The 16,291-nt window shown below is 45.2% G+C and overlaps 1 protein-coding gene across 3 annotated transcripts; it reads right to left on the bottom strand.

Moving 5' to 3' along the window:
- Positions 1-11,842: 11,842 nt before the first annotated feature.
- LOC101752672 (histone deacetylase 8) lies at positions 11,843-14,999 on the bottom strand. 3 transcript variants are annotated; one of them, XR_002676669.1, is made up of 4 exons: positions 14,638-14,999; positions 13,922-14,502; positions 13,613-13,855; positions 12,221-12,346 (listed from the first exon to the last, which is right to left on the bottom strand). XR_002676669.1 is itself a non-coding variant. In XM_004961882.3 (3 exons), exons 1-3 carry the CDS (start codon positions 14,912-14,914, stop codon positions 12,044-12,046), a joined length of 1,161 nt encoding a protein of 386 aa, XP_004961939.1. In that variant the 5' UTR covers positions 14,915-14,999; the 3' UTR covers positions 11,843-12,043. The 3 variants fall into 3 exon arrangements, 1 of the variants encoding a protein (XP_004961939.1); XR_002676670.1 differs by having other exon boundaries at positions 13,613-13,837; XM_004961882.3 differs by lacking the exon at positions 13,613-13,855 and having other exon boundaries at positions 11,843-12,346.
- Between the last annotated feature and the right edge of the window lie 1,292 nt (positions 15,000-16,291).

Here is a 16,291-nt window from a genome sequence, read left to right as displayed (position 1 = left end):
GGTTAGGTTGATGATTTCAATTTTGGATGAAATGCAATGTTGTTATGTGTTAGATGATGCATAGTTCAAACACAATAGAGTCTCTGCCCGCGATATTGACGTGTAGAACTTGTTGAATACTTTGATTTAGGTATATATTCATCCAATTGTGTAGTGTACATGATATGTATATTTTTTTTTGCAATATGTGGAATGTGTCCAATAGATATGTCCAATATGTGCAATATGTAGTGTACATGACATGGTGAAATGTTTGTATTTTGTAGATGGATCGTTTAGTTCGTTTTTTTGATGGTGGTATTGTGAAACAAAATAGGGAGTTAGAGAATATGAATGAGTCGGTTGAATTCTTCGAAGGTCCTTCAAGTTTTACTGATTTAGTTGACCGTGCAATGAGTAAGTATGGATGTAGAGTGGATGAGATGATATTGAGAGGTCGTTTTGATTGTGGGAAAGCTAGAGCTCATTATGTTCTCATGAACTTGGCATCCGATTCAAATTGGAAGCACTATTCATGAAGCAAATGTTGCACGCTTGGAGGTTGTAGTTGAAATTGTTCGTATGCCTGGCCCAAATGTTGTCTTGAGGGACGAAGTGGCAGTAGTGAATCGTAATGGTACCCAGGAGTTAGAAATTTTGCAACACGTGTTAGGTGAAACAAAATCTGCTTTTGACTTGGCCATTGCCAATGATGATTTTCCCAATGACACTTTTGAGAGGGATGAAGCAAATATAGATGATGGTGATGTATCTATGGGTTCCGAAGATAGTGAATTCGAGGAAGATAGGGTAGTAGGTGCCGAGGCAGAGGAGGAGTCACCATCTCAGAGTGGTGGGCATAAAAATGAGGACGAGGAGTTAGAATATGAAGAGGATGGACCGCAGTTCGACACCGCAACCGTGCATGATGTACAAAACATTGGTCGTATGGACGAATGTTTTTCTTATACCAGAACGAGTTGCGGTTGTTGAAAGAACGTAATGCCAAACTGCCATTCGTTCCCAATGATAAGGACATAAGTATGGTCCACAAAGCCATATGTGAATCTAGTATGGTGAATTCCGAAGGGATACCCTTTGGTGAGAGTCCAGTGATTAAGAAGGGAATGAAGTTCAAAAGTCTTGAGGAGGTGAAGTTTTTCTTGGCTGACTACGCAGTGAGGTTACATAACCTTTCAGTGTAGTTTCACTCCGACAAGAACTTAAGGTACAATGTGATGTGCAAGCAAGGATGCCATTGGCGTGTATGGTCTCAACTAATATCAAGCACTCGACAATGGAGGATTTCAAATGTTGTGCAACCGCATACTTGTCGTTCTTCATAGCCGAAGTGAGTGCACATCTAGTGCACAGCAAAGTACCTTGGGCGGCATATCCTAGGCATTATCCGTAAAGATAGGGAGACATCGGTGCCCTCCCTCGTGGAGTCCATCTTCACCTTTAGTGGATATCGTGTCAAGTATTCAAAGGCCTGGTGGGCGAAGCAACACGCCGTTGCCCTGCTTTGGGGGGACTGAAAGGAGTCGTATGGCATGGTTCCTAGGGTACTCACAGCTATGGCGTACTACAATCCCGGGGTTAAATGGTTCATTGACTCTTGTGGCATGATGCATCCTGACAATGGAGTTTTGAAGCACATGCTTCAAAGGGTATTTCGGTGCTTCCCTCAATGTAGTGAGGCATTTCAACATTGTCGTCCTATGATACTTGTGGACGGTACATTCTTGATCGGAAAGTATAAGGGTACACTACTGATGGCAGTTGGTGTAGATCCACAACAACAGCTTTTTGCCTCTTGCTTTTGCCTTGGCCGAGAGTGAGAACAATGAGAGTTGGTCATGGTTTATGAAACTAGTTTGGCGACATGTACTTGGACCTTCACACAAGGTATGTATGATTTCGGATAGGCACCATGGGCTCCTAAATTGTGCGAACGACCACATGGATGGTTGTCCACCGCTTGTGCATAGGTGGTGCATGAGACACTTTGCCGCCAACATGTCGCATCGGCAGAAGAACGATCGCGTGATTGAAAAATTAAAGACTTTATGTAAGGTACATACGGAGATAGAATTTAGTGAGAAGTTAGAAAATCTAGTGAAGGACTTGAATGATGATGCAAAAGAATGGTTGAAGGGGGAAATGGAGGATAAGGACAAATGGGCAAGGGAATAGGTCTTAACTATGAAAGCCCCTTGTACATGTCACCGTTGTACTCTAGGGAGTACACCATCAGAATATGGGAATCTAACTTTCAACCTTACCTTGATCCATCACAATGGACGCCATATGAAGGGGTAGGGTATGTGCCCAACCCCAATTTGATGAGAAATAAAGTAGGAAGGAGGCAAAATAAGTGTTTGAGAGGTGACATGGACGTGTCGCAAGGGAGGCTTTCTGCAGATTATGGCACTGGTGATTTTGATGGGGACAAGTCGGAAAATCATTGCTCGAAGTGCCATAAGATCATTAAGAATTGCACATGCTGCAATAGAAAATCTAACGCCACGAAATCTAGGGTGAACACTAATAGGCTGCATTCTTCCAACATGAGGGTAGGCGCGTTGCTCATATTGTGCATGGTTATCATTATAGCATTTATTGATAGTAAATTTTCATTTTTACTGTACTTATCATACAATGAACCTTTTTACTAATGAATGTTGTTTGTTGTTTTTTAGGATGGCGGCTCCAGCGTACCCGCTTCTTGAGGCCACGTACGACTTGCAGCACCGCGCCTACCACCTCGCCGACCTGCACGAGTTACTGCATCAGTTCTGGCGTTATGACGAAAGATAATAGATTCTTGTCGATTAAACAATATTTGGACATGACAACTGATGCTCAATTAATTTTATTCAAATGACCATTACTTGTGAAAGGAGCCTCAGAATAGTGTGAACGAGATATCTGACTAGAAAATACACTATACCTATCAAAATTTAAGTTCAGGATTAACCAATAGTTGGTTGATAAATAAGTTGTCCCCAGAGGCTCCTGTTGTGTTTCCTTAAATATCTGTAAGAAGAGTAGAAAACAAATTGGCAATGTAAGCATGCACATTACTAGTCCATACCATTTCATTATGCCCCAATGTGAAAATTTATGCTGATGAATATGTACCTTAGGATGAGAATTGCAACATTTTGGTATAAACTATTCTCATCAATGACTAGCCGTTCTAAAAATCTTATAACTGGATGCTAAGTCTGTCCCTTAATATTACTATGTCTAATTCTCAGCTGACATTAAGTTTGAACCTGAAAACGGTGATGGAAAACACCATTCTAGTTTCTTGTGTACAATCAGCACAATTTCCTACTGAAAATGCCATTTATATCAGATATGTGTTACTTAACACTTTAGCAGCCCTTTAGTTCTAGAGTTGATGAGCTTCTGTAGTTTTGGTTTCTAGTTTTCATCTCAAATGCATTCACTTTTCATTTTTTTTTGAAACCACCTTTTGCATCTATGTCTATTTGCTTGTTGGTAAGTAATAATCTTATATCCAATTATTTGGTTGTTTTGCAGGATTTGAAGCCACTACAGGTGATAGTGCACTCACCATTTAGGTGGGATGAGCGCTACGCGCACTACCTGCAGAGAGCAGGATTCCTAGACATTGTGGTTCAGGTTGTTGCAGGTGTCCCTCCAATGGATGGACCGTTGTTGACCGCTATGGTTGACAGGTGGTGTCCGGAGATTCACACCTTCCACCTCCCATTTGGAGAGATGACCATCACGATGCAGGACATCACCATGATACTCGGTCTTCCACTGGAGGGGCATCCAGTGACGGGAATCATACAGAACGAGAATTGGCATGACATGGTAGCAAAGCACATTGGGATTAGGCCGCCAGAGCCAGAGGATAGAGACAACTCCAAGAAGACCTCCGGTGTGAGCTCCGCATGGTTGAGGGAGCACTTCAACGTTTGCCCTCATGGAGCAAATGACGAGGTTGTGCAGAGATACGCTCGTGTTTGGCTATGGCACTTTGTCAGCACGTTCCTCCTTCCTGATGCAGCCGGGAACATGGTGTCTTGGATGGTTCTCCCAATATTGGGTCAGGATTGGGACAACATCCGTTTGTACAGTTAGGGCTTAGTGGTCCTCGCATGGCTGTACAGGCAGGTGTGTGAGGCCCTCAGATGCACTGCGAGGGATCCAAATGTTGGAGGGTGTACATAAACACTGCAAATCTGGATTTGGGAACGAATGCCCATGGGTCGACCTTCCCGTCTTCGCGTCGATGTAAGTCACAACGGCGACTTCCCTTTTTCTCTTTGCAGTTCTCAAAACTTCCGTACCATGCAAACAATTGGATTTTTTTCAAATTCTAGCAATGGCATCGAAATGATGCTCATCCGATATTCTATCATGTGTGGAAGCATGTGCAGCCCATTCATGGCAATCCGGATAGGCGCTATAGGGCCTACACAAATGAGTTGGACGTTGTCACGCAGCACTAGGTAATTTGGTCACCACAGTCTTTTTAAGCTCTATTCCATATAATGACCTATGAAATAACTGTTGTGTACCAATTTTTGAAGGTTGAATGGCAACCGTACAACCATCAGCAGTTGAGCCAAATCGTATTTTCACCAATGTGCTACAGAGACAGAGAGTTGTGGAGGTGCACGACTCCAATGATCTTGTACTATGTCATAGAGTTCCACATGCCACATAGGGTGATGCAGCAGTTTGGTAGGATGCAACCGTGCCCTCCTTTGGAATTATCGACTTCATAGCAACTGCACAGGTATGCATGAATCATTACCCACTTCGCTTCTTTGATACACACATTTAACATGTTATACTAATAACTTGACTAATTTGTGATGCAGGATCGACCGCAGGAAGAGGTACAAGGAGAATGATTGGAGGTTGAAGCATGCTCAGTACCTCATCCAGTGGGAGAACAGGCAAAGATGCGATCCTGAAAATGGGCCTTACTGGCGAGCAGGACCAAATAATGAGTACATACGATGGTACTGTGCTTCCACAAGAACTAAAGTGAAGCCATCTTGGAGTAATGTGCCTATTGAGGATGCACCGTCCGACTCGTCCGATGATATAGCTGACGTGTACGACACGGTGACACGGTATGGGACACAGCCTGAGCATGCACCTCTCTATGACTACATGGTAAGATTTCAGTTTGTCCAAATCCATTCCGAAGGAATGTAATCACAGTATCGTAACATTGATAAATCATGGAATCAAAACTATGCGTACAGGGACAGCAGCTTGCAAGGCTTACAAACGAGGCGGGCATGGTCATGGAGTGTGCAGTCGGATCCGGTGATGGTGTGCTTCGTCAGTTCACAGTTCACAGAGGTACAAGCACAACCAAGTTTGCACTGATGCCCGTACTACCTTTGTATCCCTCTCAATATCATAATGGTGAATGTATGCTGCTTACGTGTTGCAGAGGGTTTGAAAAAGCTGCAGGCGATGGCTATGAGGATGAACTGCATGTCGACCACAAATGTGCACCACGGGAGCAATGGCCAGGGCACTTCTTTAGGATCATGGTGGACTCCATTAGCGACTCCCCCAAGGAATGCATCACCATCCACTGCTGCAGGTACTAGCAGGAGGTCACGAGGCAAGGCACCTGCGTCCCCTCAGGCAAGCGAGGACTCTGAAGGTAACCAGTCCAAGGATGACGACCCTACATATGGTGAGGAACTGGAGATGTCCGGCATGTTGGATGCTCCACTTGTGACTCAGATGCAGGAAGAGTCCAGCCAGGTAGATTCACCAGTTTCCCCAAATTCTATTCTGGATTGTTTAGTTCAATTCCCAAAGAGTCATACACCTTCATGCCTCCTGCTCAATTTTTTTGTAGGAACCTGCAGCTTGTACTCGAATGCCCTGCCGGCGTCATTCCCGGGACCACACCAACATTGGCAGCGCCAATGTGCTGCCCATGCATCCAAGAAGGGAGCGTCGCTCGAGAGATCCTTTTAGCCCCCCGGTTCAGCGGCGGCCACGACAATAAAATTTGCATGTCTCAAGTGTGTTGCACTAGGTGTACAATACTGCAAGACTATGGTGCAATTCGTGCTATCTGTGTGTATAAGACTGTTGGAACTGTCACGTGTGTAAAAGACTAAGCTGGATTTTAGTTTGATTTCTGTCCGTATGATGGTTTATGTTTGCTTGGTGACATACTTGTGCTTCGTGATCTTTTTCGTGAACATATTTCTCATTTATAGCTCAATATATCACTAAATGTTGGTACTGGTCAGCTCAGGCAACCTAGGGGAGAGAGGGAACAATTTGATGAAGCAAATAATTACATCATCTACAGCCACGTCAGAAAAAACACAACAAAAAAATTATTTTAGTTTCATCAGCCAAAGAGGAATTCTTGCAGTGGTATCAGCCATTTCCCCTACTTTCCTTCACATTTTCTCAAATGGTCATGCTAGAGACAAAATTTTTAGAAATCGCATTTTTAGTTAGGAGCTTCTATGGATTTTATTCTTTTTCTTTGGATCCAAAATAGAAACACGAGGATCCGTGTTCATGCACCACCTGTGTCCATGTTCCCCAGGGCACCCCTCTCTTTCAAGAGGATTTGGCAGGCCCTGCCGCGCTAGCCAGAGTGGCGCGACGGCCAGCCCCATCCTCTACAAATGTACTGAAAGTTGAATGCACTTGGCGTGGCAGCATACTCCTGCCGTGCCAGCTGGAGTGGCGTGGCAACCCCCCCCTCCCAATCCGCTAGAAACATACTGAAAGTTGTATGCACTTGGCACGGCAGCTCACTCCTGCCGCGCCAGCCAGCCAGAGTGGCGCGGCGTCCCCCCATCCACTAAAAACCTACTGAAAGTTGTATGCACTTGGTGCGGCAGCTCACTCCTGCCGCGCCAGCCAGCTGGAGTGGCTTCGCGTCCCCCCCCATTCTGCTAAAAACCTACTGAAAGTTGTATGCACTTGGCGCGACAGCTCACTCCTGCTGCGCCAGCCAGCCGGAGTGGCGCGGCATCCCCCCTCCCCCCTTGCCCCCCCCCCCCCATCCGCTAAAAACCTACTAAAAGTTGTATGCACTTGGCGCGGCAGCTCACTCTTGCCGCGCCAGCCAGGTTGGCGTGGCAAATGGCCCTCTCAACAGTACCTCCTCTCAAGCTATTAGGCAAAGGGTTTATAGGAGACTAACCTAACAAAGAAATACAAGGGTTTATAGGAGACTAATCTAAGAGTGAACAAAGAAATACCTCACTTCAATTTACACAAATCAGTTGCTTATGTCTAAATTATAAATTTTAAAAGTTGGTCGTTGATTAAGGAAGAAAATAAGGACTGCCTTGGTGGTTACTCTATTTTTGCCTTCCGTATGAGATCACAAGTGCTAAATCAGAGACACTTGTTGCCTTGCAGGTTTCCAATAATATCACGAAACTATCCAAGTAGCTGCAACAAAGTATGGTATTAGCAATAGTAAGTAATTTTGTACCCTATCCATGAACAAAGTAAGTAATCGTTAATGACTTGTGGTATTGAACGAAATAGCCCTTGTAATAGTATATGCAAATAACATACTATCAAAATGCAAACGTTGACTACGACCACGCACGCACACTCAATGCAAATAACATATTACATGTTTGGTCAACAAATAATCATAATTCTCACAATAAACATAGTTCTCTCACAAATGAACATAGTTTTCACAATAAACATAGTTGTCTCACAAATGAACATAGTTTTGACAACTAAAGAGAAACATGATCCAACTCAATCAACACGTTCATATACTCGGAGTCACCTTCACATAATAACTCATCATCATCATCATCTCCCGCAATAACAACTCCCTTATCTTTTTTATCCACATTAACCTTATCGAGTGGTAAATCAGCAACAAGTGCCTTTATCACCTCCATTTGTGCCTCTTCCGCTTTTTCTTGTAACTCTTCTATTTCAATCCTTCTCTTCCTTGCCCTAACCTGCTGCAAATATTCTTCCCATGAACCCATAGGGTATTTCGCATTCGGATCAACCACAAAACCTTTATGATCTCTCTCCTCCCTCAACCTTTGTTTCTCCAACTCCCTCTCCTCCTGCAACTTTCTCCTATTTTCTCTCTTCTCATTTTCAGTTAGAGGTCGTGGATACTTGGTTCTATTCTGCCTCCAATATTTAATAATACTTTCCTTCGCATAAAGTCTTTCAGGCTTCACTCCAGTCTCCTGAACCATGTCTTGGTATATTTTCCTCCAAAGCAAGTCGTCGTTAGGTATAGGCACATCATACTCTTTCCTAATATTTTATATCAATTCTTGTATTTGTCTTGACTTTCATGGTTCCGATATACTACCCAACTTTAACAATAAATCACAACGACTAGAAAAGTTTTCCCAATCACATGTCCTTCCATCCTGCAACAAGATTTTCATATTCTTACAAATTTGAAACAAGATCCAACCTCAGAAACACAAAAGAGATGAGTAGTTACTCACCCAGTACTCGCCATGTGCATTGCCATGGAACAAACCATATCCAAGCTCAGAAGGCACCACACCTTTTCTTGCCAATATACCACACTTGCATCTACGACTAGGAGAGGACACACATGGTCATGGTGCCTTTCCACTCTCGAACTCCCGCACTTCCTCCTTCGTTGGCCACATCACCTTTGGCTCGTAGATATACTCATTGAAATCACATAACGGCCACCCATCCTGCATAAAACCGATGACAAGATTAAAAATGACCATAAATCAATAAAACTATCACTGCTTGCTACACGTCATACTAACATTCTTATAATAAACTTACATGAGTCTTTAGCGAGCATCGAAGAATGGAGTGAACTTAGGTGGAACCCCTAAGTTAGGACGCATAAGCTTAGCAGCAACTTCACACTTGCACATGGGAGGATCCCTCACACACCTACAAGCAGCCTCCTGCTTCTCCTCCTCGGTCATTCTAGGTGGGTTTGGTGGAGGAGGAATCCAACGCCTAAACTGATGGTATGGTTTAAGCTCTGTGCTATGGTATGGGAATAGGCGGATCCTAGGATCATATTTGTTAGGTCCATCTATACACTGAAAAAAAAAATCACAAGGCGCGGAAGGCGTTGGATCAAAAGTCCACTTGCACACATAGAAGGCTCTTCCAGCTGTCTTTGGATGCCTTGATTGTTTCACCTAAGCTTGCACGCCACATCTACAAAGAGGTACCGAAAGGGCAGGAGGTACGGGAGCACCAGCATTGGACTCGCCCATGTAACGCACATACCACTACGCCGCTTGTATTCACAACCGGACGATGTCATCTCACCTGCACATCAAGTGCCCATACATTAATACACAAATAAACTTTAAACACGTAATCCATCTACTTTACCACTATATACATCAATTCGACAAAATACAAACACACCATCTACAAAATACAAACACTTGACCATATCAACTATAGCAACTCTATTAAGAAATAAAAATATTGAACAAATTAATTGGACATATTGCAAAAAAAACATACCCATGTCATGTACACTACACAATTGCGTACCAACTTTCACAATCCCACCATCAAACATACAAATTAAACAATCCATCTACAAAATACAAACACTTCACCATATAAACTATAGCAACTATATTACAAACTAAACATATTGGACATATTAATTGGACATATTGAAAAAAAAACTACACATCTCATGTACATTACACAATTGGATGAATATATACCTAAATCGAAGCATTCAACAAGTTCTACACGTCAATATCGCGGGCAGAGACTCTATTGCGTATGAACTACGCATCATCTAACTCATAACAACATTGCATTTCATCAAAATTTCAAATCAACAACTTAACCCTAGCTCACCTAAACATCATCCGATCTACCAAATGGAACGCTAAACCAAGGGAAAAAGTTGGGGGATACCTTCCACACAAATCGTTGACCAATTCTCACTCTTTTCCCTCACCAAAATCGTCAGATTTTGGGTCGATTTTGGGGTGGAGGCGGCTGGCGGCGTGTGCAAGGGTTGAGCTCGGGGTTACTGGAGGAAGAAGAAAGGAGGGAGGGAGAGAGGAGTGAGCCGGTGCGAGGTCGGTAGGGGGTGCTGCCGTGCCAGGCGGGATGGCACGGCAACCGCCCACCCACGTCAGCGCCTAGTTGGCCCGCGTGCTGCGCCGCGCCAGTACATGTGGCGTGGTAGAGGTTTCCTGCCACGCCAAGCGGCCTGGTGCGGGCAAAAGGGTCACCCGGCCCAAATAATCTTACGGACAGGTTATTTTTAAAATTTTAGTTAAAAATAGGTTAAAAATAAAAAAATTTGAAAGCCAGCCCCTTGGTCTCTGGCAGGAAGGCCGTTTTGTCTTGGCAATGAGCACAGCCAGATCAGAAGCTGTGAACTTCCACGAATCAAGAGATCAGGACACGGAGGGCGCCGTTCTTGGCGGCCGCGTAGATTGGGCACGCGTAGGCGGCAGCCTCACACGCCTAGCATAGGCAAAGGTGCCGGCACGGGAGCAGCAGCACGCACGCCTCGCCGCCGTCGCAGGACCTGCACGACCACGCACAGCCTCGGACCTGGACGCGGCGCGGAGGGTGCCTCGTAGCAGCACGACTGGGTGTCCTCAGCCTCACCCTCGCCGCTGGCGGTCACCACGGCACTACAGGGCAACTGGACGAGTTGGTCGAGGGTGGCGCGAATGCTAGCGGCAATGGCCTCGTGGCTCCTGGCGACGCCCATCCACGCCAGGCACTCCGCGACCATCTGCCGAGCCTTCTCCTCGAGCTCTGCGTTGCGCCGGAGCGCGCGCTCCAGCTCTGCCTCCCGAGGGAGAACGACGAGGTGGGGACGGTGCGGAGGGTGTGGCTAGGGAGGAGGGGGACGGCGCGGATGGCGTGGCCAGGGAGAAGGAGGGTGTTGCCTCTGCTAGGGCCACGCTGGAGCTCGGGTCGCAGCGCCACCGCTTGGCCCGTGCGCACCAGGGATCATCGTGGGGGTGCGCCACACCGACAACGACAGTCGGGGTGCTACGCGGCCGCAGGTTCCGATCCTACACTCGGATCCGGCTCGCGCCGGTCCTGCGCTCAGATCCGACCGCGCCGCGTGAAGATTAGCCCGGGACTGCTCAGATCCTGCCGCCGGTGGACGCGCCCGTTGCAGCGCGCGTGGCCCGCCTGGACGGCCCGCGCCTCCTTGGAAGGTGACGCCCGCGCAGGGGAGGCATCGTCGGAGGGGAGGGGGTGTGGGGAGGCGGCGCCAGAGGGGACGGGCAGCGTGCGGGGAGAGGTGGCACGGGAACCGGTGGGCGTGAATGAATGAGGGGTATTTTGGTCTTTTGTTGCTTAAACTCAACCAGCTAAAGATCTTTAGCTACAACTAAACTTGCTATAGTTTGCTAGTTTAGCTAGGTCCTGTTTTTGGCTAAATTTAGCCCGCTAAACTTTTTTAAGGATCTTTAGCTATAGCTAAACTTTAGCAAGTTTAGCTAATTTAGCTCCTGTTTGGATCAAAAGTGGTTAAATAGCTAGCTAAGATCAAGGAGGTGCGTTCCTTTTTCTTGCCGGTCGTTTCCAGAAAGGATCCGATTCTTTGAACCAAACGTTGAGTTTTTCCTTCTAACACATATATGCTTCATGCCTTGGAATTGACTGGCCTTGGCATGCGGCAATTTGGACCATCAGCTGAGCCAGATTGGAAGCACATTCCGATTCTGGTAGCGAGCAGGAGGGATACTTTTACTCGGACTAGCCAATCAAGATTTGGGCAGTGGTACCATGGCCCACTGTCAGTCTCAACCAAGAGCTTTCAGGGAAAGGATCGGCTGCTTATCGACAGGCTAACGAGATCCTGGTATTCTGAAACTGAACAAACAATGCTGTATTTGACATGGCAAACCATGGTGCAAGAACATTGATCTGTCTTGTGCAACAGTGCAAGGGGATCGGGGTTCATAAAAGGCCTATAAATGTACAATGCAATGTGCAATATTGTTCTAGTTCCAATAGAAGACCATGGATGCAGAGAGTAAACGATTTGAACTTGAGGGAAACGTGATTGCTAGATGTCCTTCAGGAAAGGGACCGATTCTTTCCAGGTATTCTTGATCATGTCAACAACTTTCATAGTGTATCTCTCATCCTCTGGATAGTAAGCTATCGGGTCATCCAGCAGTGGGGCATCCAGATCCAAAACACCTTCCAGTGTTGCATGCAGACAGTATGCTGAGTAACTAATGTGGTAACCCCCTTCCTGGACAATCAATATTTGCCCATTGCTATGTTGATCAGCCATGCTCCGCATTATTTGCCCAATTTTCCTATAGCCTTCCATGGTCAAGCATTGCCTTCCATTGGGATCAAACTGTGCACAAAAAAGTCAAATTAAATCAGTAGTACTTAAGAGTGTCACACAGTTTAAAAGGAAAACAGCATCATTATGCCATGTAAAAAAAACCCTTCATATCTAAGAATACGACAATATGTGCAATTTTCACCTTCACCACCAATGCATTGAAGAGTATTCTGATAAACAAAAGCAAGGGGGGAAATGTAAAATTAGGTCTCATCCAACCGAACCAGCAACATCTGACTTCAGAAACTCATCACATAACTAGAAAAAAATTAAAAGCAAACTGTTTCAGATTCCGCTAGAATCTAAATCTATCAAAACTGAGCTGGGTTTATGTAGGAACCTCTATTTAAACCTAGAGTTTGACTTGGTTCAGATGAACCATACAAAACTAACATAGAGAATTTTACCACATAAATACACAATTTCTATTTTATCTGTGAAATTAACCCTACAAGAATATATATAACGAATTGGGATACACCTATCATCTTAGGGCCTGTGTAATTAAATTAACCCGATAATAATCTTTTATACAACAAATTGGAAAATGTGTCTCATCTTCTGGCCTGTGGCTGTCATAAGTCATAATGATGCACATGTGCGCTTGTTTGTCATCTCTGCGAAGGCCATCACGAAACCATGGTTGAATGCCCCCAGAGCAATTCGAGGAGTTTTTGCTAATGTCAAGAGTCAAGACAGAGGAGATGACTAAAAGAGGGGTAGGCGGGCAGCAGTGGAGTTCATAGGATCAACAGCCAGAAGCAGACACCTAGCACAGCAATTCTGGTTGGCAGACTGCTCAGGTCTCTTCCTGTGATCCCACAACTGTGCACTCACTCGCGGTATCAGCCACAAGTGGAAGTGTGAAGTAGATGCTGAAGATGCATACAGATGTGTTTACAGACAAGAATTCCCATATTTTGCAACAAACAATGGGAATGATGAAAAACTCCAGATTTCAAACATGGTTCTGCTGATCCAGGTGTTTAGAGCCAATCAAAGCACTACCCACTACAGGCGATAGTCTCAGGAGAGCAATCAAAGCTAGCACAACCCACAAAGTAGTTTCTGTCTTGTATAGTTAGTCTCAGGAAAGGCAGAAAAGAGAATAAGAGCATCTGAACAACTTCGACAAAAGTTGCTACACAGTGAATGTAGCAGCAATATTCTCTATAATGTAAACAGCACCTAGCAAAATTTACTTCCGCCAATTTAATATAGACTGGTTTTTTATGAAATTAAAATTTCCCTGATGATATAAGGGTAGCAACTAACCGCTCAAAATCACCAAAAGCACATGTAGGGGGAAGGTAATGCCCAGATATATTTCGTGTATGTGCATTCAGCATCACACCAGTAAGCACAAGTTAGCATGAAGATAGCTGTTCCACTTTATCATATACCTCTTCCCATTATTTGTCAACCAAGTGACCAACCATATCCACTAGTTGCTAATGGAAACTTTACTTAGCAAAATTGACTGCTGTAATAATGGATAGGCTGCACATGTACATGGAACTGTAAAAAGATTAATGGATGTAACATGTAATGTAGTAAGTAAAACACAATATGAACTAAACTTACCGCACTAGAATCTTGACCGACTACAAAAACCAGAAGTTGAGGCTGAAACTTATCAATTGCCGGAACAACCAACTCATTCATAGCATATTCATACCCAGCATCTCCACTTCCATTAGGCAAAGGTATATTGAGATTGTACCCAAGCCCCTTGCCTTCACCAATCTCATCGACAGAGCCACTCTGCGGATGCGATGGACCCCATGACCCATGCCTCATGTGAAGAGAAATCGTAAGCACATTGTCCATGCGATAGAAGCCCTCTGCTGTACCATTCCCATAGTGAACATCAATATCGACTACTGCAACCTTTGAGCGCCCGCTATCCAGAGCCAAGTGCACAGCAAGCCCAGCATTGTTCAGAAAGCAGTAGCCATCAGCACGGTTGGGCTGCGCGTGATGGCCAGGGGGGCGGACCAACGCGTAGGCCAGGTTCCCGTGCCCGTCTAGTATATGCTTCACCGCGGAGAGCGTGGTTCCGGCCGCCAGAAGCGCAGCGCCCCAGGAACCGGGGTTCAAAAACGTGCCCTCGCAGAACTTCTTGGCTCCGGTGGCGTTCGCCTGCACGAGCTCCTCTATGTATTCTGCCAACCACAACAAGATTTTAGAGAATATACCGTTGATGGTTAATGATTTGTTCGATCAAGATTCAAGAATGCGATGGGAAAGGCAGTAATAATTGGTTACAAGAAGGTTCGTGAGGGGATTTGGGGATTGACCTGAGGAGTGGAAGGAGAGGAGCTCGGAGGCGTGGGCGGGGCGGCCGGAGTGCCAGGAGAGAAAGGGCGCGATGGGCCCGCGGCGGAGGATGGAGACCATGTTGCGGACGCGGTCGGCGTTCTCCGGGTGCTGGTCGAGCACGTCCAGGAAACCCGGGTCGCGACCTGAGTCGAAGACGCCGCGGCCGGCGTCGTGGGCCAGCATGCCCTCGTGCCAGAACACCGCCAGCTTATCCCCCGGACCCTCCGCCGCCGGCGGGGAGGAGTCGGAGGCCATCGGCAGCTCGGCGCGGGCGGATTTTTCCGGTGGCGGCGGTTCCCTCTGTTCAACGCCTCAGTCTGACTGACTGCGTTCAGCAGAGTCGCCTGTTTTTTTTTTTTTTGAGAGGGCCTGGTTTTTTGATAGTGATAGAGAGAAGACGCAATTGGTCCTTACAGCCCATGGGCCCAAAGTTTGAGTAAGAGAGCTTCGTGTGGTATTTCCATGTGGGCCTTTGGTAGAGTATTTCTCTTGTGCATCTTTCTTTATTTTTCTAATTTTTTGCCCAATGAAAATGTACAGTACCCGATAGGCTGAGTTGGACCTGCAGGCTGCAGCAAGCCAGCAAGTACTACTAAACACAAGTTAATGTAATCTATTGGCATATGAGGCAGTGGCTAAGGCCATCAGTGTCATATCTTCGTTTCAAAAAAAAAAATCAGTGTCATATCTGGCTGCTGCTCATGCAATGCAGCATGCAGTACTCGGTGGCAGTAAGAAAATGTCTTCAGTCGGTAGACAGGTAAACTGTTTTCAGATCAAGGGTGGACAAGTACACTTTAATGCATAACGTGTCGGCAGATGGATTTACCTGCTAGATGTCAGTATCTCACAGTACGCAAATACTGTAAATTGCGACGATGTGCGCCTGTGTTTTTTTTCTTCGAGACAGGGGGGGGGGGGGGGTCTGGACTTTGAAGTTTGTTCATCAGCTGAAAAGTTTTTTTTTAACTCATTCAATGCCGAATCTATTATTATAGACTTAATTCATCAACCCATGTTTCCGCATGGTCTAATACTTTTAAAATTATAGTTATTTAAAATTAGATTCTCTAACTAATGATTAAAATTATTTATCTGCGATTCTTTTATTTATTTAATATTCTTACAATACTTCAGTTTTGATTGGTTTTAATTGGTAATAACTCTGTACACCTTTTCATCTAAATTCATATTTTTTTCACTTACAATTAGGGATGAAAACGGATGGAAACGGACAGGAAAACCCATCTCCCGTTTTCGTTACCATATTTTATCACAGAAAATAAAACAGGTTTTGGAATAGTCGGGAACGGGAGCGGGAGTGGAAGCAGGATGAATGGGGCTATGAAAATGGACAGGAACTGGTACTTCAACGGGAACTCATACTTTGGTACGCACGCACATGACATTGTTGATTTTTGTTGCTTGCTAGTTGCCAACCACGTTTTGGTACTTCTAAGGACAGTTACGCTAATGATCTTGTAGAAAACATATGGCTAGCATGACCTCTTGGGCCATAAAAGTATTGAACTAGAGCTAGGTACATACTATGCATATTAAGTATATCCCGGATTTATCAAATATGGGATAAATACGATTTCATCCTGGCTAAAAACGGTCGGGATAGACCCT

Source organism: Setaria italica, chromosome III (genome assembly GCF_000263155.2).
Source record: "Setaria italica strain Yugu1 chromosome III, Setaria_italica_v2.0, whole genome shotgun sequence".
Taxonomy (NCBI): Eukaryota; Viridiplantae; Streptophyta; class Magnoliopsida; order Poales; family Poaceae; genus Setaria; species Setaria italica.
Note: the sequence above shows the minus strand (reverse complement) of the source record. Positions and strands in the feature narration are given on the sequence as shown.